Consider the following 23,432-nt stretch of genomic DNA (forward strand, 5'->3'; position numbering starts at 1 on the left):
GATGGCTTCAGCGTCAGCACTTTGAGTTCCTATTAAAGCACCATATAAATCCAAATAATTACCCTCCGAAGAGGAGGCGAGGGTATTGCAATTGGGTGCGTTTGTATGTTTGTCTGTCCGAGCGCATAACTCAAAAACTAGCAACCCAATCGACTTGAAATCTTTACACAAGCAAGGTTCTGTCCGTGGCTCGGTCCTCCCCGAGAATGGCGTTGATCCGGATCTGGATCCAGATTCTAGAATTATTTTTACATCTGGAATTGTGCCTGTGCTGTAAACTGCCACTTTAAGAGGGAGGGACACGAATGGCATGATGGGAAAAAGAGTCCAGAAGGAGTCTTGTAGTACGTTCCGGAGCAGCAAGCTAGAGCAGGTTTGGCCCCTCTGATCCGGAAGCCCTGTTTACTGTCTCACAAGATCGAAGAGTCTTTTGGAGGCGGGGTCTGCAATCTCTGATTGTCTTTCTAGTTACCTTTGTTGGGACTGCTGCTTGCTCTGCGTTCGCTCGTTTTACTGATACAAACCCACAATTTCAGGATGCACCGATCCCAAAGTACAATTGTAATACTTACATTTGCACACTTTCCAATTTAGGAGCATCATTATGAACGAGCCACGGCTGGCCCGGTATATTCAGCAGCGCGGCGCTCACTGCCTTCACCGCGTTTATGGTTCTGTCCCCGAGCGCAACATGAGCAAGAGATCTAGAAATGGCTCGCGTCAGAATCGGAGCATCAAACGCACCTAGAGTTGCTTGGTTGGGATGCAAACTCCAAACTGCTTCGTCTGAAGATTAAAAGCCGGCCTGAGAATCCTAGTTTTAAATGTCCAGAATGCCATGCACGAGGCAGCTGATGCAACTTTTCATGGAGCTGTGCAGCTTTGGAGGGACGGTGTCTGTGATTTAGTCATAACTGGGAGTCTCATGTTTGAGCTATGCTGAGAAGCTGATGAAATAAAGAATGGCTAGTTGTCTTCCTTCCTGCTTGCATTCATGCATTGAAACCGCTCCAGTGTTGCTGCAGCGCTCTGACACCAAGCGTCCATCTATGATGGATTTTATATTTGTTTTATAAAAACGAGACAGCCATGCATTGTATTGAGAATGAGGACGAGGCCAGAGCTGAACGCTCCTTCTCTGCAGCGTTCAGCTTGGCTAAAGGTTGACCCAAGAGAAAGACAAGAATGCAGGAAGAAGAAGAGGCAAAGGCCACGAAGCAAGAGACAAATGGGCGTCACAGAATGGAGGACGCTGCGTTCATCCTGTCCTCAGAATGAGTTGCATGTGCTGAATCTGAGGAAACTCTGAGGAACAAGCGAGCGCATGAGAGGGGAGGAGTTCACAAATATCTTTATGACTGCACTATTGGTTTTCTCTTTTCTCTTACCCGAGCCGTATTCAATCCCGGTATTGTCCATGGGATTTGTTCATTTTCATTTTGGAAGCTGAAAGGCGCTCTGTAGAGAGGAACGAGAGACAGAAGCAATCAGCGATAGCAGAGCGAGAGAGAGAGAGAGAGAGACTGACCAGAGGAGGAGAGAGAGAAGCTGAGAGGGGAAGGAAGGAGGAAGCAGAATGGCCATCTGGTTCTAATCTTCTCTCACTTATAAAAACACACTAATGGCTGTTGGACTGTGTGTGTGTGTGTGTGTGTGTGTGTGTGCGTGTGTTTGCGTGCCAATGCCGCCCTCCAGAGTGACAGATACAGGTAGTTTTAAAATGTTACTGCAGCAATAATAAATATCAGCGCTCCAGACCGGATATAAATAGGATTTGTCATTTTCTCTATCCCTGGGGTGAAGTACAAAGTGTGTTTTTATTTTTGAGGATAACCAGGAGCCCTCAAAATGATCCCACCCCCTCCAGGTGTGTCTCACAAAGACAACACACACTGTGCCACTTTCACACGTGACATCACAGCAGACCTGAAAACGCCCATTACAGGCGAGCTGCTGCGGTGCCACGCGTCAGCCTGAAGCCCCAGGACGGTGGCGGGCGCTATTTTCTGTAGCAGTGGGTCAATTGATCAGCTCTCAAAGATGAATTGCTATTCCATTCAATGATACGAATTTGCCCTTTCCTTCTCGCTTTCTCTCAGAGGGTCCGGAATACGAGTATAGTGGAAGTGAGGAAGAGGAGGATGAGGTGCCAGAGGAGGAAGGAGAACCCAGGTAACACATCTTCTGACACGAGGCTCAGACACTCCTGCACCAGCCCACAAAGATTTAAACAGTGTCTCAAAGTTTTCGTCAGAGTCGTGATGAAGGTGACGAAGGTGACGAAGGTCTCCCTCTGCTCACAGACGGCCGTCGGCAACCTGCCGGTCCCCGTTGTCTTCAGCCCCTCCTCTCTCCTGTCTTTTTCTCTCAGCTCCATAGTGAATGTCCCCGGTGAGTGGACGCTGAGACGGGAGTTTCTCCGCTTGCAGACAGAAGGCCGTGAAGGCGCGGGAGAGGGCGGCCATGGAGGAGGCGGGGCTTCACAAAGACAACAGGCAGGTTTCAAGCCACGTGTGCAGTCGTTCACACGTTCAGTCCTTGTAATACTGCAGTACGTTAAGGTCTAGTGATGCCGTTGGTACTTATTACCCTCGCCGAAGGGGAGGCGAGGGTATTGCAATTGGGTTCGTTTATTTGTCTGTTTATTTGTCTGTTTGTTTGTCTGTCTGTCTGTTTGTTTGTTTGTTTGTCTGTCCGCGCACATAACTCAAAAACTAGTAACCCCATCGACTTGAAATTTTTACACAAGCAAGGTTCTGTCCGGAACGTTCTGTCCGGAACTGTCCGAAAATGGAGTTGATCCGGATCTGGATCCAGATTCTAGAATTTTTTAAAGGATTCTTTAACATTGCGAGATAGGGCACTTTTTGACATTTTTCTTAATTTCTTCAAAACGCATGGCGGTATGGATCTGAAAAAAAATCACACATAAGTACTCCTTAAAGGTCTATGACCATGACTAATTTCGGCCGGATCCGGATCACAATCCGGATCTGAGAGCTAATTTTCGTTCTAAAATCTGCATTTGTCAGGAGTCCATCCTGACCTCAATTTTGGAGCTATAGACTTCAAATTTGGTGTACACACTCATAGTTCATTCTAGTTTCATATATGTCACAGTTGTAGTTGTATCTTTTCCCATTCCGGAGCAGCAAGCTAGAGCAGGTTTGGCCCCTCTGATCCGGAAGCCCTGTTTACTGTCTCACAAGATCGAATAGTCTTTTGGAGGCGAGGGTCTGCAATCTCTGATTGTTGTTTTCTAGTTTATAGTAGTAGACACAGCAGGCTCAGGTTCATTCCGTTTGGCCTTTTAGCACAAATAGAAAAGCAGCACAACGTGGGCGTGTAAAATCAATAGCATCAAGTCCGCCCTGAACTCGTCAAATTTCACACTCAGCAACTAGAAAGACAATCAGAGATTGCAGACCCTCGCCTCCAAAAGACTATTGGATCTTGTGAGACAGTAAACTCTTTTTCCCATCATGCCATTCGTGTCCCTCCCTCTTAAAGTGGCAGTTTACAGCACAGGCACAATTCCAGATGTAAAAATAATTCTAGAATCTGGATCCAGATCCGGATCAACGCCATTCTCGGGGAGGACCGAGCCACGGACAGAACCTTGCTTGTCTAAAAGTTTCAAGTCGATTGGGTTACTAGTTTTTGAGTTATGCGCTCGGACAGACAGACAGACAAACAAACAAACAGACAGACAAACAAACAGACAAACAAACAAACAAACAGACAAACAAACGAACAAACAAACGGACCCAATTGCAATACCCTCGCCTCCTCTTCGGCGAGGGTAATTAGCTTCATATCTCAAAGGTGTAATGTTGGAACTGCAGCTCATCGTCTGGATCAGTCACATCACGAGTGTGAACATCCTGCCGCGCCATGACTCGACTAGGGCGGTAATTGGATGCTAATTCGTGTCCAGGCTTTGCAGCGGCAGCGGCAGCAGCTGGAGGAGCAGCAACGCTACAAGCAGCAGCTGCTGGCCGACAGACAGAGGAGGATCCAGCAGCAGCACGAGCAACGGCAGCGGTTAGAAGAGGTAAGCGCTCCGTTTCGCCTCGATGACCTCGGCGTGGAGAGGTCTGTTCTTCAGCGGCGCCCTCTGGAGGCTCATTTATATTACATTTATGTGAAAAGTTTTTCTTCTTCCTCTTGTCTCGACGCCGTCGTCTTTCCCTGCGTGGACTGTAGCGCCGGCGCTCCCAAACATTTCTGCTGCTGTTGCTCCATCTTGGATGTATCTGCACACATGTGTGAACGTCATTGATGAGCATTAAAGAGCCTTGGCCTCGTCACAGCACCGTCAACTAGAAACGTTTTTGTTTTTTTAAAGCATTTTGGAACCTCTATTATTGTGTGACCTAGAAGAGACAGGAAACGTGAGTGAAAGCGAGGGAGAAACGTTGCATCAAAGGGTCAAACCTGCTGCTGGGGGGGGGGGGGGGCTTTACCTTTGCACACCCCAATAAGGGGGACTTTTATTTGATCGCATTATGTGTCCGCACAATCACATACAATGGTTGGATCTTAATTCTGCAGATTTCTGTCTCGTTGCGTTTGGTGAGGTTTTCCGCTAAATGTCTTTTCATACAAAACTGATGCTTTCCAAGAATTATTCTCTCACACAGTTTGTGCTTGTGTGTTTGGCGCCGTTGCCATTAACCGCTCTCTTTGTGCTGTGCAGCAGCAAAGGCGACAGTGGGCGGAGCTTCAGGAGATATTGCTCGTGGAGGAGTCGGATCCCCGTGCCAATAGAAACTTCGGGGAGGACAGAAACGGGAGGAGTGAGCGGAGACAGGTAAAGACGAAGTGCTCGTTTTATTCTGCTCATTGACCTTTTTATTAGAATCATCAATAAACCCAAATTGTCTGTGGACAAAAAAACGCCACAAATACACGATCAAAGTCAACAAAGAAAACGCACGGTCTCATCAAATTTATAATTTCTTTCTCTCCATCATAAAATTGATCGTATACAGACATCTGTCTCTAGAATCCTTTTCCCAAGCATATCTGGAAAACAAGTCCTTCCTGCTTTACTTTATTAAAGCATCTCTCTTATACTGATATGAGTACGTCTTCAGTGTTTAGATGTTTCCTTGGAATGATGTTTGTAAGTTTGGCTGTGAAGGTTGCTCATCTTCTCCCATCTCATTTATCCTAAAACACCATTGCCTATTCAAGGGTTGCCGTGTCAACTTTACATGAGGAAGTCATACGCAAAGGACGTGAAGCGTTCCTGCTAGTAGGGCTGCACGATTATGGCCACAATGTTAATCACGATTATATTGATCAAAATTGTGATCAAAATATTTGTATTGCACTTTAACATATAAATCAACAGAGCACTGCTTCCACATCCGTGCCGTGCTACATTCTAATGTTCAAATATTTGTATCAACATCAGACTTAAATAACTATATTCTTCCCCTGAAATATAAATACAATAGTACCCAAACTTTTTTGCCCCAAAATTAAATTAACAGAGCACTGCTTTTGCTTTTACATTTACATTGTGCTACATTCCTGCATAGTAACAAATCTTTGCATCGAAATAAGACTTAAATACGTTTCTTCACCGCCTGAATTCAGTGCATTTCCCAGAGGCAAAATGTAATTCAAATTGTACAGGTTAACCACGAACTTGAAGACGGTCCCAGAGGAGGACACCAAAATATCTTGATCGCCCCCTGGTGGTTGGCGGAGCACGCATTTAAACATCAAATATCGCTGCGATTATGCTAATTTAATCGTGGGAGGTCAGAATCGTGATCGCGATTAATTCCATTAATTGTGCAGCCCTCCCTGCTAGCGCTCTTTCTAGAGGACCTTTAAACCATTAATTCCAACACGTTTAATGAAGTTTAATGTGGCTGCAGTTTATTCCCTAACAGGTTTTCCGTTCCGGTCATTCCACGCTCTAACTGATTCGGCCATCATCACGTTTTGTGCTGGTGATAAAAGACGTGGCCACGTGTGGAGTCTCAATCACCACAGTGCAATTACACCCCTGTGTGTGATCAGTCTGCCTCAGTGCATGCTGGGAAAAGGCTTCTGCCCCCCCCGTGATAAGACGGGTGTGTAAAAAGAGGAGATCATTGACTTGCAGCTTACTTGAGACTCCATTTGTCACACTACTTAAGCTAGATTTGATCTGTAACTTGTGCCCCGTTTTTTTTTTTTTTTGCATTTATGTGGTTTGCATTGCAACATTAATTCCTCATAACCAAATCAACAGCATCACGTTTAACAACAGACGCAACGTATTTCGGTTGTTTCACCTGTTTGGACGTGAATAAACTATCTCTGCAGCTCCTGGAGGGGTTGCTGCTCATCGCTCATTTCATGGAGGCTGTTGTGTTTTATGTTTCCTGGCCTTTGTGCAACGTTACAGTCGGAAATGAATAGAAAATAAAGACAAATCATGATAATACGCGACGGTCGGTCCTGTAATGCAGATGCTTGAGAGTCTCCTCTGTGCTTTGAGGGAAATGTCTCACCACTGAATGTTTCACTTGTGAACACTTTGCCGAATGCCCAGATCCCCAAACCGGCCCCCCGTGCTCTAGATCCATCCCTCCATGTTCTTGTGGACGAGATGATTGTCTCCAGCGCATCACGGGGGCCACATATAGACAATAAAACCACTCACGCTCACACTCATGCACTACAGTTTAAGAGGTACCGGTACATACATGCACATGGAAACGCCGCACAGAGCTCTTGCTGTGAGGTGACAGCACTAACCACGATGCCACCGCGCCGCCTGTTAGCAATCTACAACGTGATGTTAATGATGTCTGGGTCTGGCGTTGGCATGTCTCACAGCACGGCTCTCATTGCGGACTCTAATTCCTACAACAGAACCAGCAACCCGTATTATGTCATGTCTTCCCACCTCAGAATTATTATCAAGACTTTAGTGTACCCCGATTAATAGGTGTGTGTGTGTGTCCCGTCTCAACAGGACAGACTATGGGGTGCTGATGTTTCAGACCCAGCGAGGCCTCAGGACTCCTCTGCAGAGAAGGTGCCAACGCTTTGGTGTTTTATACGTTTTATTATCGGCTTGTCCGTCATGGCTCAGTGTGTTCCAGGAATAAATAGAATGCGCTCCTTGTTCTTGTTCTTGATGGTGAGTAAACATGCAGTTTGTGGGAGTTTAGGGTGTGTTCAGTGCGTTTACATGCACGCCATCGGCTGTCTTTCTTTCTTTCTCTGTCTGTCTGTCTGCCATGATGATAAACTCTGTTTTCTTGTTTTGGGTCAGCGGCGATGTTAAAAACATCCACAGACATCTCATGAGACTTCATAAATTAGAGACGGATGTTTGACACTGTTTCCTGATCAATCGATTACCGTAGCGGGGAAACGCTTTCCCCAGTCATAATTTTGATTTGACTTGCTTCTCCTAAAAAGACCTTGAGATGATTCAGCTTTGATGAAATGAAAGGATTATTTTTTTAACGGTAGCAGCAAACATGATGGGAAATCGAAGAGCGACAGAGTTTACTAGACGGCAGGAAATGAAAGAGTCCGGGCTTTTGATGAGGACAGGATTATAAGACATCCCACTTGAGTTGGATGGAGAGCAAGAAGCTGAAACAACGTATCTGGGTCTCTTTGGACTGTAATGCTATCCAAATGGAGGAAGAGGAGGAAGCATGCTTCCTGCATGGTCACTCAGTAACTCCGTTTGTGTGAGAGGACTTCAGCGAGGACTCGGCTGTGACTCCCTCCGCTGTAGCAGTCGTGTCGGATCTTGACAAGCTTTTAAGCCGATGCATGTCGTTCAAAGCGTCCCTCTCTTTCTCTCCCTCCCTCACTTGTCTGTGATTTGTCATTTCTCGCCTCTCCTTCACTCCTCTCCTATTTTTTCTTCGGTAATATTGCAGTTTATTCTCAATAAGGAGTTTCAGGCAAACAAATTCACCTCAGATTTCACTTCTGTGTCTGTTATCGCTTTCTCTTTTAGTCCCTGTCTCTCCTCTGGACATGTCCAAACCATCGAAGTCTGGTCTCTCTGACCTTGTCTCCAAAACATCTAACCTGCACTGTCCTTGTCTCATTTCTAATCCTGTCCAACCTGGTCACTCCCAAGGAGAACCTCAGCATCTTCATCTCCTCCACTTCTAGCTCCGCCTCCTGTCTTTTCCTCAGAGACTCTGTCTCTAAGCCGTCCATCATGGCTGTCCTCACCACTGTCTTGTAGACCTTTCCCTTCATCCTCGCTGACTCTCTCCTATCACAGAGCACACCTGATACTGTCCTCCACCCGTTCCAGCCCGCCTGTCATCGGCTTTCTCTAGATCATATGTGTCAAACTGAAGGCCCGGGGGCCAAATGCGGCCCCCCACGTCATTTTCTGTTGCCCGCGGGAGCTGTGTGCAGACAAATGCTGCATCTGTCACACATGTTCTTAGCAGCTTGTTGGTTGTTCTGCAGTTCTGCCTCTCTCAACTGTGACAAAAGAGTTTCGAACAAAGTTGATGTAATACCTTGTCTTGGATGATATTGTTCTTTACTTATTATTTAATATTATTTACTTGTCAAATTCCATAAACATCGGTCAATAATCAACCGAGATATTGAGGAACAATTTTTTAAGCTCCATTGACTGTAATGCTAACAAAGAATTCTAAGGAATCCAGAAAACAGGATCTCTTCTGGATCGTCACCAGAATGAAATCATCTGTTCCTGGTAACATTCCCAACATTTCCTGAAAATTTCATCAAGATCTGTCCAGACACTTTTGGGTTATCTTGCTTACAGACAGACAGACAGACGCCGGCGATTACATCACCTCTTATATTTTTACAGCAGTAAGGTACCCATATATTTATTTACAACTATGCAATTGCACATGTAATATTTGTAACTTAATTAAGTATGTAGTAGTAATAAGTAATATATAATCAATACAGTTATTTAGCAGCATGTTAGGGAGTAGTTACATGTAATTTACATTACATTACATTAAGTTACATTTACACTGTGTTACTGTTACAACCATAACTCTGATGTGGCCCTGGGAGAAAATAAGTTTGACAGTCCTGCGCTAGATGTACAAAGACACAACGCAGCTCCTTCTGTACTTCTTCCATTGCTATCCAGTTCCCTGTTATACTGCACAAATTCATCAATGGATTTGTTTCAGCAGATTTTTATTTTACTATGCTGATTAGGACTCATAACTTTTATTCATTTGTCTTGTAACCAACTTCTTCCCCATCTATTTGTTTTGCTTGTTCAATCAAGGCCATCATTCGTTTTCCTCCACTTTGCGGGACACGGGATTTGTCGGAGCCAATCCCAGCTTGGAATATGTTTCTTGGGACAGTGGAATGTTCTGACTGTGTCCTCTCATTCTCAAGCAGTAGCTTTAAATTTGTGGATGTTCGTTTGTCTATAGCAACAGTCGTATAAATCTCATCTCATCTGGTTGGAATGTGGCCACAAGGTGGAAAGAATGATGACACGTGTTTGTTCTCCCTTCGCTCTCAGTGTATTCTTGGTTTGTTGTTGTCACCGATGCCTCCTCAATTTCCACAATTGTGTAATGACAGAAATAGAGGCCTGCAGTCCTAATATTTTGCGTAATATGCGATAAAGTGTTCTACATTCATATTTTTTAGTGTCCCAGCCCCGCTCAAACCCAAAACCAGCTGTGCAACTTCATAGACTTCTCCTTTTGGCTCCAGTCTCCTAAAATAATTAAATGACAAATGTGTAGAAATGGACGGATGAAAATGGAACTTGATTCCGTTTCACAATTCGATCCTAAGAGAGTTGTGATCCTCGTGTGTGTGTGTGTGTGTGTGTGTGTGTGTGTGTGTGTGCATTTACTTATTTCTTCTTCAGAAAGCTCAGACTCATTTGACCCGGTTTTGGTATTGATTCTGTTTCATAAATGCACACACAATTGTTTGTTTTGCATCAAACGAGTGAACCCAACCCGCTTTTGTCTGATGTGCTTCCGTAAAAGTCTGTCTCATCTCGCTTGATGATCCGCTTTTTGCTTTTCGAGGTGGCGTTGCTCATCTTGGCGGTTTCTGCCGAACCTGGGAGTGTCTCTTTTGTAGCATGTGCTCTTGATTTAAATAAAGTTTAAAATGCTGATCAGTCAAAGTATTCATCGTTCCAACAGTGTGACTCACTGTCAGCTCAAATCCCACAATGACTTACTCTTTGCAATTTAATTTAATCAGAAGTGATTTTTCCTTCGAAGCCAAATTTTAACATGCAAACTTTTAGGAATTATTTTATGTTAAATTGACAATCCAGATTGGTTGTTTGCGTGTCGCCATGAACAATTAAATTAGATCCAACTGAGATGATTCAACTGATGACACCTGGTCATGCACCCTTTGGCCAAGAATCCCATACGTGTGCATTGTTTCAGATAGACACTGCCCGCTTTATCCGGTTTCTATTTGTGCTTTTCGTGTTTGCTGCGTAGAGACCCGCGGCTTCAGAGCAGCTCCTTCAGCCCCAGCCCCAGCCCCAGCCTCTGGCTCAGCATCAGCAGCCATCGGCGAGCAGGAGATCCCACCGCACCCTGCCCAAGGACCAGACGCAGCTCCTATCTCTGCAGCATGACCACAGACACAGGGAGAGAGAGAGGGAGAGAGACAGGCAGACACAAAGAGAGGAGTCAGTGGCAGCTACCCAGAGGCTAACAGCTAGTAGTGGGAAAACAGCTGCTGCTGCTGCTGCTGCTTCCTCGCCCAGCCTTCCTGCAAACAGCCAGCGCTCTGTGGTAAAGTCCTGCCCTTTATCGCCTCTCCCTCCCTCATGTGTCTGCCCATCCCGCTCGGTTTCGTGCATTAAACTTAATGCAAAGTGAAGACACTTCCTGTCCCTTTTTTTCACCTTCTGGCGTCTCATCTTGACTGATCTCTTTCGCTTCTCCGGTTACAAAGTTCTGCAGAAAGCAAGAACAATGTTTAAAAGTTGGTAGAAAACTAGGCATTGGCTGTATGACATGTGGTTCATTCCACAAGGAACCTGGAAAAGAAACAGAGAAAAAGATGACAATTTAGTAAGAAACATTTTCAGGAGTTGACCCAGTGTCTCCTGTTTTAGATGGACATCCAGGAATCCAATCTAAGGAGGCTGCTCTTGGCTGCTGGACTGCCCAGTGAGGTGCATCCTAGGCTGGGCTCTGGGAGCAGCTCCAGTCCCTGTACGCCAGCCATGCAGCGAGCTCACCTCAGCCAGGTAGACGGTACATCGTGTGTATAAATGCTGAATGTGAATCTTTCCTCACCGTCGCCATATTTTGTTTTGGTAGAATGCCAACCTGCTCGCGAGTCGAGAGGCTCCTCACAGCAGCTCGATGTCAAGTATGGCGATCTCCCCTTTGTCTCCATTTTGCCCCATGTCCCCAACTGACGATGTCTTCTGGGATGCCGCGGAGACACCACCAAAGGTGAGCAGCCAGTGTCCTACCGGCTACCGGAGGACATGTCGTAATGTGCAGCCGACCCGAAGGCTTGTTTGAATCCTGGTTATTTTGTTTTCCATGCTGCTACCAGAAAATGAAGTGCTGTTGAGTTTATCTGTCACAGCTCGCTTCCTGCTCTCATGAGTTTCTGCAACTGTCACGTGACCCAGGAGATGAGGGGTCAAACAGTTACCAGTCGGAACGTAGAAGAGACACGACAGTAATACCTCGTTCCTGGACAGGCATCATAAAAGATAAAGTATTACTGTAATATAAAATGAGTTTTACCTTCTAGACAGACGATAGCGCTAACAGCCGTGTGCCGTGCAAAGGGGGGGGGGGGTAGTTGGTCAGTACGTACACACTTTATTCCGTAATTGTACCTTACACGAAGACTTACATAAGTTTAAGACATAATAGTCCTGCCTCTGGAAGGCTTGTGTTCATGCTTCATCTCCATCGTCATCATCATGCGTCTTTTATCTTCTCACTGTCATTCTTACCACTCGCTTTCTTTGGACCCGTCACGTATAAGGAATACTCACAGATACAGCCAGAAACACGTCAATAATGGAAACGCAACACGGGAGACACGCAGGAGACGAGAACGGAAGGTGGTGAATCCCTGAACTGAACGAGCTCGCAGCGCTCGGCCGTTTAGCAAAATCTTGCTCCTAACGGCAGGTTTGCTCGTGTCTCGGAATAGTCCTATTTCAAAGTACTCGTATGTCGAGGTATTACTGCATATTTTTTGAAATTCACATATGCTAACGTCACTGTTCTGTCCATCTGCAAATGTTTTTCCAGTAAATGAAGCACATGTGTCCTTCGGCACAAATGTTGCAGTTCCATGAATAATTTCACAATGCCGCTCCTCAAACTTAGTTTGAAGGAGCAAGGTTAAAATAATATAAAGAATTCCGTCCACTTTCTAGTAGATGAGAATCATCTGGTCTACATGCGTATCCGGTCACGGGTGTTGCTGGAGCAGGGGTCGGCAACCCAAGACACAAAAGACAGACAAACACACACGCTCACACTCAAGCCTACAGACATCTCAGCTGCATATTTCTGTAAGTGGGAAGAAGCCGGAGAACTCGGAGAGAGCCCACGCACACACGGGAAGGGCACAGAAAGTCCACACAGATTTGAACCCAGAACCTTCTTGCTGTGAGGTAACAGCACTTCCCATGACATCACCGGAGCGTACTCTGATTAGATTCCTAGTAAAACATGATATCTCAACGAGTTCTTAAATATTTTATTGCCCTCTTCTCTCGTCTTTCGGTCTCTGGTACATAAAGTTTTTCTTAATTGTGTAGGGAATTTCCGTATTAGATGGGATTCCACAACGTAATTACATGCCGACACCACTAGGAACGCACCACATTTAGTTTGTTATTGTAATGACTGATTTCAATTGAACGCATCACAGCAGTGACGTCACACAACACAGATAAACATGGGCTTAGATTGGCTGGGGCGGGACCCCCACCTTGAGGGGGACGGACTCATGGACATAGAAAGACCTTGACGCGGAGAGCGGCCCTTTGTTCGGACCTGAGACAGACACACGGAGCAGGATCGAACCCCAGCGCTGATATCTGAACCAACTTGTATTGATCTGCATTTATATAAATATCTTAATCATGACCCAAATCCTCTTTATTGACCACGCACCCACACGGAGAAGAAGAACCGGGGAGGGTTAAGGAAAACCCTAACAATTGCAAAAGATGAGCAGTTGAATCTCTGCTTGGCTGGACACAATATAATTTACAAAACAAAAAAAATCCCTTTCAAACCTTTGAGAAGTGAAAGAACAAAGGACGCTCCCACCAAGAACATCAGGAGGCCGGCAGCCTGAGATATTCACACACGGTTCCTGTCGAGTCTATTACGGTTACTGGAGCCCTTCCTTCTTGTGTTCGCTGCAGGTCCCAGAACGCACTACCTCGAAGTTGTACTGTCGAGAGCTGGCTCTGGTGCACACGCGGGCAGCATCAAGGTATACCTTCATTACACTGCACAATGCACAGAAGGATTTGTGGTGTTTATACCAGCTGGCTTATATTTTGTTAATCTATAAAAAAGAAATAGCAAGTTCTCAATTTGTCCCTCAAACTAATCATTATTTTTATGTTATCTAAACAATTATAGACAATGTTAGCTTCCTAGAAGTTAATTATTGTCCAACCAGGCGCTGCAGTCCAGTTTGGCCCCTTTCAGCTCCTTGTTTTGGTTTCCCAGCCTCATGTTCAGAAGCATTTCCACTTTTGATGATGTGGAATAAAACAATGTTAATCTTCACTAATACTGTATGTAGACACACTGCTGAGTATACAGGCTGGTACAATGATGTCACAACAAACAAACACGTTTGCAAGGAAACGATTAACTTCATTAAAACGTTTTGATTTGAGCTTGATTTTTTTTATTTTGATTATTTTGAATATGAATAACCTAAAAAACAAATATATATATATATATAATTATAAACTAAACATTGAAACATGAAACAAAGAAATACAAATTTGAAAAGGAGTGAGAAGAAGTATAACGTATAACTCCCACCCCTTCTCCTTAATAAGTAGCACTAATAAGCATAGTCTACGCTAATTCTGACTCCATATTATTAAGAAACTATACTAGAAAATACAATAACATATATAGGCATATAGATATATATTAGGGCTGTCAAATGATTAAAAAATTTAATCAGATTAATCAGAACTTTCAATGGATTGATCATGATTAATCACAATTTGCAACTACACCTGAATCCTGCCCATTTTTACTGAATTGCATACACTAAATAGAAAGATAACAGGACACAGATATATATATATATATATATATTAATATAATGTTAACAGAGGCACATAACGGTGGTTTAATTGAAATTGTACTTGTCTTTGTTGCTACTCACTGAAGTCCAGTGGTCTCCTGTCAGAGACACGTATTTCATTTTTTCCAAAACGTCTTTCCTTTTTCTTTTGCGTTTCCATAGTGACCGTGGATTTTCGTCATAACTGTGGTTCTTGACGGCGGCTTACAGGGTGTGCTATTTTGCTATCGTGGTGGTCAAATGATCTGAGGCTGATTTTGATCATGTGCTGCGCTGGCTGCGCACATTCAGCGTGGTCTGGCGCAAACCGCTTGCTGAACTCGACGTCCCGGCTAACGCGTGTTTGGCGATCACATGGTACCTCAAGCTTGAGCAGCTCCGATGAAATTGAAACGCCTTATTGCAAATAACCTTGTACGTGTTAACTGTAGCATCATCGTTCTTTTTGTATTTGAATCCATCCATAGGCCCAGCTAGCTCACCTCGTTCCGTTGCATTCGTCTTTCTGCACATCCGTGAAATGCGTTAAAAAAAATAAAAAAAAAATAACGACACGTTATATTTGACAGCCCGAATATATATACATACAGACATACAAGCATGCACATCTTTATAAGCTCTTTATAACACCCTGTGATACCCAGCACCTTCCATAACCCTGTCCCTCTTAAAGATTAAATGTTAAACCGTTTCCTGTTTTCACATTGTTTCATCTCCACAGTGCATTTGTTCCATAATCTCACCCTGCTGACTGAAAAAACAAAAACGTGCATTCAATGCAACATTTTTCAAAAAGTGGGTGATTGTTTCAAAATGTTTGGAAATATATTTCTGCGTGAGTTTAGTTTCTAGATTTCTGTGACTGAGTTACTTCAGTTTAAAAAGGTGTTTCAACCGCTTCCCTCTGCAGGTAAGAATTGTAATTTGCTTAATAATAAATTAAATGGAACAAATAGAAGGGAAGCCCATATAATTTGAGTCTTACAGAGAATGTGAGTGAGCACCTTTGCTATTTGCGATCTCTCGTACGTATGCTGGCAGAAGAGCAGTTAATAGAGAGCCATGAAGGATAGACTTTCGATTAAGGACTTAAAGAAGTGTACAATGTTCATCAAAAAAAATAACTCACTCTGTGTGTCTCCTTCTCCATCTAGTGGGGGTCCAGCATCGGTTACAGATCAAGGTGGACGATCTGTGTTTCACGGAGTCCCCCCCATCAGGAGCAATGATCACGGTCTGTGCCACCTGAACTTAGCCTCTCACCACGCTTAGGGACATGCTGATACCTGACGCACAGCCCGAAGTGTGAAGCCTGGAGATCAGTGGCTAAATCAGGGACACTGGATTACTAAAAATACATTTTTCGAGCCCTCGTTTCAATGCAGATGTGGCCCATTTGAACTATCGCTGTGAAGTTGCGATCGTATTTACCATCAAATCGCTGATGTCTCGTCTAAGTCCACATGACACCATGCTATAACACCCCACACCTGAGAGCAGGGGTCCCCAACCACCGGTCCGTGAGGCATTTGTTACCGGGCCGCACAGAAAGAACAACTCATTTATACAGTTTCCGTTGCATCGATTATTAGCGTCTGAAAGGTGTCTTATTTTGAAAAACGACCGGATTTTCTCCAACGTAACAATCGCCTGTGAATTTTCTTGGTCACGTGATACGTTACTAAAAACAGACGTGAACTAGCGAAGATTAATAAAAAACAAACGTCTTTGGAGAGCTTCTTTACGAAGGGGAAAAGTCCAATTTAGGAGGAAGAAGAAGAGTCGATGACATCCAAGAAAAGAAAACCTTTAACAGACAAACCAGGAGTCAGACTTAGAACTCGGGTTTATCTACAGCTGCCTTGCTTCGTCAACGAGGCAATGAAGGGTTCAAAACTGCTTCGGCACAGACAGACCAAGAACCCTGAAGTAAAAGAAAAGAACCTGGAATAAAAGACAAGAATGTGGAAATTATTAAACCAAAAAAACAGGAACATGATGCAATTATTGAGACCACAACTAATGGTGAGGAGATATTGGTGCAATACTTGTTTAATAGTTATTGCAAGTGCATAATATAAAGTCAATTGTAAGATCATATTCCTCTTTTTCATTTAATTACACCCCCCCCGGTCCGCGAAAAAACTGCCCGTCATGAAACCGGTCCATGCGTTAGACAACGTCCTCACAAACACATACCCACCAGACTCAAGGAGTCGCAGTGATTTCAAGGCTTGTGTCTCGAGAGGAACAAATCAATTTCCAAGCATTGCTTTGTGGCATCTCTGCACAACAGCGAGGAAGATACGCAAAAAAGAGAGAAGCATGCAGGCTTGTATCTGCTCAGCGTGCTCCAGAGGAAAGCTGCTGATGATGTATATTATTATTTGGAAGCATATAAGTAGCGGCCATATAAATGCACAAAATCGTACAATGGTTTAATACCACGAAAACTGCAGTTTTTTGAACCCAGTTCAGCAGCAGCCATGGATTCTGTTGTGCTTGAATCTGGCTGAACTTTGTGCAGCATGCAGCAGAGAAATATTCCTGTGTTCATAACCTCAAAACCTCGTCTTGCCTTCCTCTGAAACATGAAAAGGCGTCTTTATCCTTGACGACCTCTGTGATTCTCTAGTTCATATGTGTCAAACTCAAGGCCCGGGGCCCGCAAGAGCTTTGTGCAGACATTTGTTTTTGTAAAATGCTGAAAAGTAAAAGTGAATCAGAGTTGATGTGTATTTGTACCTGATCTTTAATCTGTAAATGGTTTTAATGTTAAAATTAAATATCTGTTGCTGACTCCATTCTGGATCCGACCCAGATGATATTCAGTGGTGAGATAGAGCCCCCCACCCTACATGACTGTGTTAAATTCCCTAAATATCGGTCAATAATCAATGGAGATATTGAAGAACAAATTACAGACAGACGCCGGCGATTACATAACCTCGGCGGATATCTTTACAGCAGTAAGGTATCGATATATTTTTAGAACTATGCAATTGCATATGTAATATTTATAATTTAATTAAGTATGTAGTAGTAAATACAGTTATTTAGCAGCATGTTAAGGATTAGTTACAGTTTATTTACATTACACTACATTTAGTTACATTTACAACTGGCCCTTTGAGGGCAGCCATAATGCTGATGTGGCCCTCGGAGAACACGAGTTTGACACCCCTGATCTAGTTAGTAGATCACACGGCTCGATGCAGGTGCATTTTTCTTCTTCTACTCATATAAGGCTGTCCAGCGCTGTGAAAATCAATGTGCAGGCCAGCAGGTTGGTCCACTTCACGCTGCTCACGGCGTGTCGCTGCACAGCGGCTGCTGGTCTGAGTGCATTATCGTGTCTGTGTGTATTGAAGGTCACTTCAAGCTGGAGAGTCCTCTTCTACAGCAGCGTCTGCAGCATCACAGGAAGACGCAAGGAAATGTAACCAGTGGAAACGCACATGTAAATACGGCACAATTGCATCATGGGATGAAATGTGCTTGCAGATGTCCTGAAAGTGACCTCGGTACCTACAACTCATCTTCACTAACCTGACCTGCTTCACTCGTGTTGTTCCTCTCCTCCATCATACAGGGCGTGAGATCTGCTCTGAGTCGGCTTAACAAGGCCACAGAATACTCTTCCTCCAGCGATGAGGTCGGCAGCAGCGACGATGAAGAGAGGAACAGGTTAGCGCTCCGTGATCCGTGTAATAATGGAGTTGTGTTACCGCCGGCAAGCAGGTTCTGCTTCTGCCCGTCTGTTAGCAACATGAGTCGGATTCACAAATCAGTTAAAAATACACATCAACTCCGATTCACTCTTACTATTCATTGTTGGTGTATAAAGATACCAAGAACAAGTTAGAACCTTTTTTTTGGGGAGGATCCGGATCAACACGTGCCACCGTAGGTGTGCCACCGGTGGCACAGTGGTTAGCACCGTTGCATCACAGCAAGAAGGTTGTGGGTTTCAAATCCAACTTGCAACCTTTCTGTGGGGAGTTTTCATGTTCTCCCTGTGTCTGTGGGTTCTCCCCGGGTTCTCCAGCTTCCTCCCACCACCAAAAACATGCAGCTTAGGTCCAGGTCGTTATTTAAAAAGAGAATTAATTCTCAATTGACTTACCTGGTTAGATAAAGGTGAAATTACGGTCATTTTTTCTAAAAAAATGTAAATGAATTAAAAATAAGACTATAATTTTTGGTGTAAATCCAATTACGAGGGGATTGAGCAGCTTGGGGGAGGTTTGGGCTCTCCGAGCGTATTCATTGTACATTTGTACACACTGTACATTTCATCCAGTTTTTTATATATATATAAAACACCTGAGGAACAAAGTTTGCATCATCGTTTCTTTGTTCTTTCTCTGTACAACATCCTTCTGATGTAACGCTACATCGACTGAGAAAGCCTGAATGAATTTCTGCTGATTTGCAAGTTTTACCCGAGACACGGCAGGCTGATGTACGAGAGTTAAGATTTATTACAACAGCCCTGAAAATCATGCAGATAATAGCAAATTCTGGCCATGTTCATATCCAGTTCTCCAAACCAGGCGTTTGTGTGTCTGCTCATGGTGAGCGTAAAAAAGATTGTGCAGTTTAATTTGTGAGATAAATGATGTCACTCATTTCTGATCCCGGAATAATAATTGGCTTCATTTTCATGTATTGACCTTGTTTGAAGTTAAAAAGTGCTGCATCCTAGTTTTGAGATGTGTGTGTGTGTGTGTGTGTGTGTGTGTGTGTGTGTTTCAAGGTCTGGTCTGTCCAATGGAAAGGGGAAATACTACAGAGGAATGCCTGATGGCATCGTACTCCAACCTCACAGCAATCTAAACCAGGTGACACGCTCACACACACACACGCACGCACACTCACACACACACACACACACACACACACACACACACACACACACACACGCACACACACTCACACACACACTTCTCTGCGTCGTCCTGTTTGGCAGCAGCTGGATGATACGCTGGTTTCCTCTGCAGATTTCTCGGAGCAGTTCAGACGATACCTACCTTCTACCAGACCTCTTACAGAAGGCCTCCTTGTCCAGTCCTACCCATAATGCACTTGTCCAGCAGCAGCGGCCACATGAACTCAACTACTCACAGTCACCCACAGCGCCTCGATCCCCCACACACCAGGACCTGCACGTGGGTTTACCTTCCAGTCAGGATGAAATAAGAGAATGTGTAGCTAAACTCAGATTATGATTATTTTTCGACATAATTTTGTCTTGACATCATCAAGAATGTCTTAAACGGGTGGAAGAAACCGTTGTTGAACATTTGTCAAAGGGCTCTCTTGTATTAGATGTTTTTGTCCACTAGAGGGAGACGCTGGTACATTTAATGTGTGCAGGTTTGCTACGGCAGGTTCTATACCAGGGGTCCCCAAACATTTCCCTGTGAGGGCCACATAACGTCTCCCTTCTCTGATGGGGGGCCGGGGTCAGTTTGTACAGGAAAAGTGTGACGATGGCAGGGGGGGGGGGGGGGGGGGGGCTAAACATTTATTGTTTTCCAGACAGCCACCAAATAACCCTTTCTTCACAGAAAAAAAGAGTCAGGAAATAAATAATAACACTATTAATAAAATAAATAATAACTAAATAACCCATTCTTCACAGAAAAAAAGAGTCGGGAAATAAATAATAACACTATTAATAAAATAAATAATAACTAAATAACCCATTCTTCACAGAAAAAAAGAGTCAGGAAATAAATAATAACACTATTAATAAAATAATTAATAAATGAATAACCCTTTCTTCAGAGAAAAAAAAAGAGTCAGGAAATAAATAATAACACTATTAATAAAATAAATAATAACGAAATAATCCTTTCCGGGTTCGTCATGGAACATTACCTTTCTGGTCGTATGTGATCATCAGTAAAATTGTCCCAAATGAAAGGAAGAATGTTTTTCTTCAGAATATTAATATATTCTTTACTATCAATTATTTTTAGGAAACAAAAGATTGAATTAATGACCCCTGTTAAATGCACCCCATACCATTATTGACTCATGTTGTATGCTTTGGTATTGTTCAGGGGGCCGGGCCAAATGTGGAGGGAGGGCCGTAGTTTGGGGACCCCTGTTCTATACTATGAAATGTCCTCATACATATTTAGAACCATGAACGCAGTGAAATGGTTGGTTTCCAAACAGACGACCAGATCTACCGACTCGCCAGCTGTAGACGACACAGAGGATAGAAGTCAGTCTGGGTAGTCAAAAAGAAGACTTTACAAGCCTGGACCAGAGAAACTTCTGTGTCACGCCTGACCCGTCATATTAGAGTTAGACCAAAGGTTGTGATTCATCCAGAACGGAGAGAACTCTCTCTGAACACCAGCGATGCTCGATGGTCTCTGTTAAAAAATGGTTTGAAAATAACTGTTCGTCTGATTTATCAACAGCCCATCAGCAGTCCATCTGGTAAAAGCACCTCCTCCTCTTCCTCCTTCCTGTCCTTCATCGATCCACGACTGATCCCCATGTCATCGCCGCCACAGAGCCCAAGTGAGTAGACCTGGCCAGGTAAACCGGTTCATTTGAGAGGACGTCATTGTGAAGGCAAAGTTTTAATGTCAGTCACGGAAGTCATATAAATACACCATGCGTCATTTAGCGTTGTCTTTTTGTGTGTGTGTGTGTGTGTGTGTGTGTCCCATGCAGTTGGCACTAAAGGTGAGCCAATCAAGAGAGAGAACCACCGGAAGGGCTCTGTGGTTAACGTGAACCCAACGAACATCAGACCACAGAGCGACACTCCAGAGATCCGCAAGTACAAGAAGAAGTTCAACACGGAAGTTCTCTGTGCTGGACTCTGGGGTCTGTAGTTCGTTATTTATCAGTTGTTTGTACTTTAAAATACACACTGCATGAAGTACTACCTGTATATGTGTGTTTATTATTAAGAACTGTAAGGCTGCCACTGTTTTTCAAGGACAATTATTTTCTGGTTAAATCTGTGAAGTATAGAATTCCTGGACAGAGTTTTTCATTTTTGGCAGCTGCACACAACATTAGTTTTAGAATGCACTGTATGATGCACCGACGTCTTACAGACGACTGGTGCAATCTGTTTCATCCTGAAGGCGTGAATCTGCTGGTGGGCACTGAGAACGGCCTGTGGCTGCTGGATCGAAGTGGTCAGGGGAAGGTCTACGCCCTCATCAGCAGGCGGAGGTTTCAGCAGATGGACGTACTCGAGGGGCTCAATGTTCTGATCACTATATCAGGTGCACGTTCTGTAGCGCCTAACTTTAGAGCAGTGGTTCTCAAATGGTGGGGCGCCGTCGGGGGGGGCGCCTGTGACCGCGGAGAACATGCTTTTTTTTTGCCGTACTAGATTAAAGTGTAATTGCACATCCACTCCAGTAGGTGGCAGTGGCGCCGCGATTGTCAGAGTGTGCGCAGGCAGTATTAGCAGAAGAAGAGCAGTTGTAAACAAACCTTCAAGAGACACCACAGAGAAATATTTAACAGACAGACGGCGATGATAAAACAAAGGAAATACGACGTAGCGTACGTAGCGCTTGGCGTCACCGTGACGACGGTGGGAGACGAGGGAAGACCTGACTTCCTCATTTTGCTCAAAGAAAATCAGCACAATTCTTTTTTCATTTTGGTTTTGTTAATGTTGCTGATCAATTTAAATTTATTATTATTTATTGATGTTATTTAATTTAATTTATTATTTAATTGTATAAATTGTAGTTTAAGGATTAAAAAAATATTTCAGGCAAATTGATGCACTTCAAATATTTTCTGTTGCAGACAAAAAAAATGGTAATAAAGTTATTCTTTGTTGTAAGTTAATCTATATTTCTTTCTTTTTCACATTTCTCTTTATGTTAATAAGGATACAAGACAGTTTTTTTTAGGGGGGGGGGTCGTTTTTTTCTTCCCAGGGGGGCGTAACAGAAAATAATTGAGAAGCACTGCCACCATAAATATTTGTTATACTGTTATCTCGGTGCTGAAGAAGCTTTATTGTCACATACAAATACACATAGTACAATGTTGAGACATTTGATCTCTGCGTTTGACCCCTCCGTGAGGAGCAGCGGGCAGCCCCGATGGTGCACGGGCAACAAGGGGGGGGTCAAATATCTTTCTCAAGGACACGCGCGCATAGTTTGAGGGGACTGGGACGTGAACTAAGATAATCATCCAATGCACATTTAAAGGGCACTTAACCCTTTAAAGCCCACACCATGAAGTAATCATCAGAACACTGGTTTTGGGGAAATAAGGTCTTAATGGAACCTTCTGACAAATTAGTAAAAAAAAAAAAAAAAAGAACATACATTTTTATATAAGTGCTCTAATTTATATAACTTTTGCAAAATACTTATTTTTTTCATGGAAAATGCAGATACATGTGTTGGCTTGTATCAAGTGTGATACGTTTGGTAATAAAGGGTTAATGTGTCCTGAATAAATGATCTAACAGTCCATGTTTCTTAGAGACTGCGCCGCATGTAACTGGGTTGACTGTGCGCAGGTAAAAAGAACAAGCTCCGCCTGTACTACCTGTCGTGGTTAAGGAATAAAATCCTACGTAACGATCCAGAGGTGGAGAAAAGACAAGGCTGGACCTCAGTAGGTGACCTGGAGGGTTGTGTCCACTACAAGATCGGTCAGTAATGTCAGTCACGAAGCCACGATGACTCTGAAGAGTCTCTGTCAGGTTCCTCAGCTGCCTTCTTGTTTCTCCAGTGCGTTATGAGAAGATCAAGTTCTTGGCGATCGCTCTGAAGAGCGCCGTGGAGGTTTACGCCTGGGCCCCAAAACCGTACCACAAATTCATGGCCTTCAAGGTTGGTAGCGATGTTAGCTTACTTGTGGCGTGTGTGTCGTCAGCTCGCAGGAAGTTCAGCGTCCGGCGCTGAAGTCTTTTAATGGGGTCGCGTTCTCAGCCGAACACAGACCCGACGCCTCCAGGCTACGAGAGACACTCCGATTCTCAGCAGAGCGGCGTCCCATTTCTTTGTGTCCTTCGTGGCCTGAGCTACTTTGTCCTGCAAACTGTGGCGTTCAACCCCCCCCCCCCCCGATGCTCAGAGAAAAGACGGCATGATGTCTCGGTTCAT

At 44.0% G+C, this 23,432-nt stretch overlaps 1 protein-coding gene across 1 annotated transcript in view; it reads left to right on the forward strand.

The window, feature by feature from the left end:
- si:zfos-2326c3.2 (mitogen-activated protein kinase kinase kinase kinase 4) overlaps positions 1 to 23,432 on the forward strand; it is a 48,455-nt gene that overhangs the window by 19,313 nt on the left and 5,710 nt on the right. Inside the window, exons 11-29 of the mRNA XM_068740183.1 lie at positions 2,100 to 2,172; positions 2,372 to 2,495; positions 3,938 to 4,054; positions 4,700 to 4,813; positions 6,983 to 7,045; positions 10,476 to 10,775; positions 11,102 to 11,236; positions 11,310 to 11,447; positions 13,400 to 13,470; positions 15,465 to 15,544; positions 17,682 to 17,770; positions 17,903 to 17,997; positions 19,070 to 19,154; positions 19,314 to 19,481; positions 20,751 to 20,853; positions 21,010 to 21,165; positions 21,432 to 21,575; positions 22,844 to 22,978; positions 23,059 to 23,159. Of these exons, the coding sequence (XP_068596284.1) occupies positions 2,100 to 2,172; positions 2,372 to 2,495; positions 3,938 to 4,054; positions 4,700 to 4,813; positions 6,983 to 7,045; positions 10,476 to 10,775; positions 11,102 to 11,236; positions 11,310 to 11,447; positions 13,400 to 13,470; positions 15,465 to 15,544; positions 17,682 to 17,770; positions 17,903 to 17,997; positions 19,070 to 19,154; positions 19,314 to 19,481; positions 20,751 to 20,853; positions 21,010 to 21,165; positions 21,432 to 21,575; positions 22,844 to 22,978; positions 23,059 to 23,159 (2,291 nt within the window). The remainder of the gene's footprint in view (positions 1 to 2,099; positions 2,173 to 2,371; positions 2,496 to 3,937; positions 4,055 to 4,699; positions 4,814 to 6,982; positions 7,046 to 10,475; positions 10,776 to 11,101; positions 11,237 to 11,309; positions 11,448 to 13,399; positions 13,471 to 15,464; positions 15,545 to 17,681; positions 17,771 to 17,902; positions 17,998 to 19,069; positions 19,155 to 19,313; positions 19,482 to 20,750; positions 20,854 to 21,009; positions 21,166 to 21,431; positions 21,576 to 22,843; positions 22,979 to 23,058; positions 23,160 to 23,432) is intronic.

Source organism: Brachionichthys hirsutus, chromosome 6 (assembly GCF_040956055.1).
Source record: "Brachionichthys hirsutus isolate HB-005 chromosome 6, CSIRO-AGI_Bhir_v1, whole genome shotgun sequence".
NCBI lineage: Eukaryota > Metazoa > Chordata > Actinopteri > Lophiiformes > Brachionichthyidae > Brachionichthys > Brachionichthys hirsutus.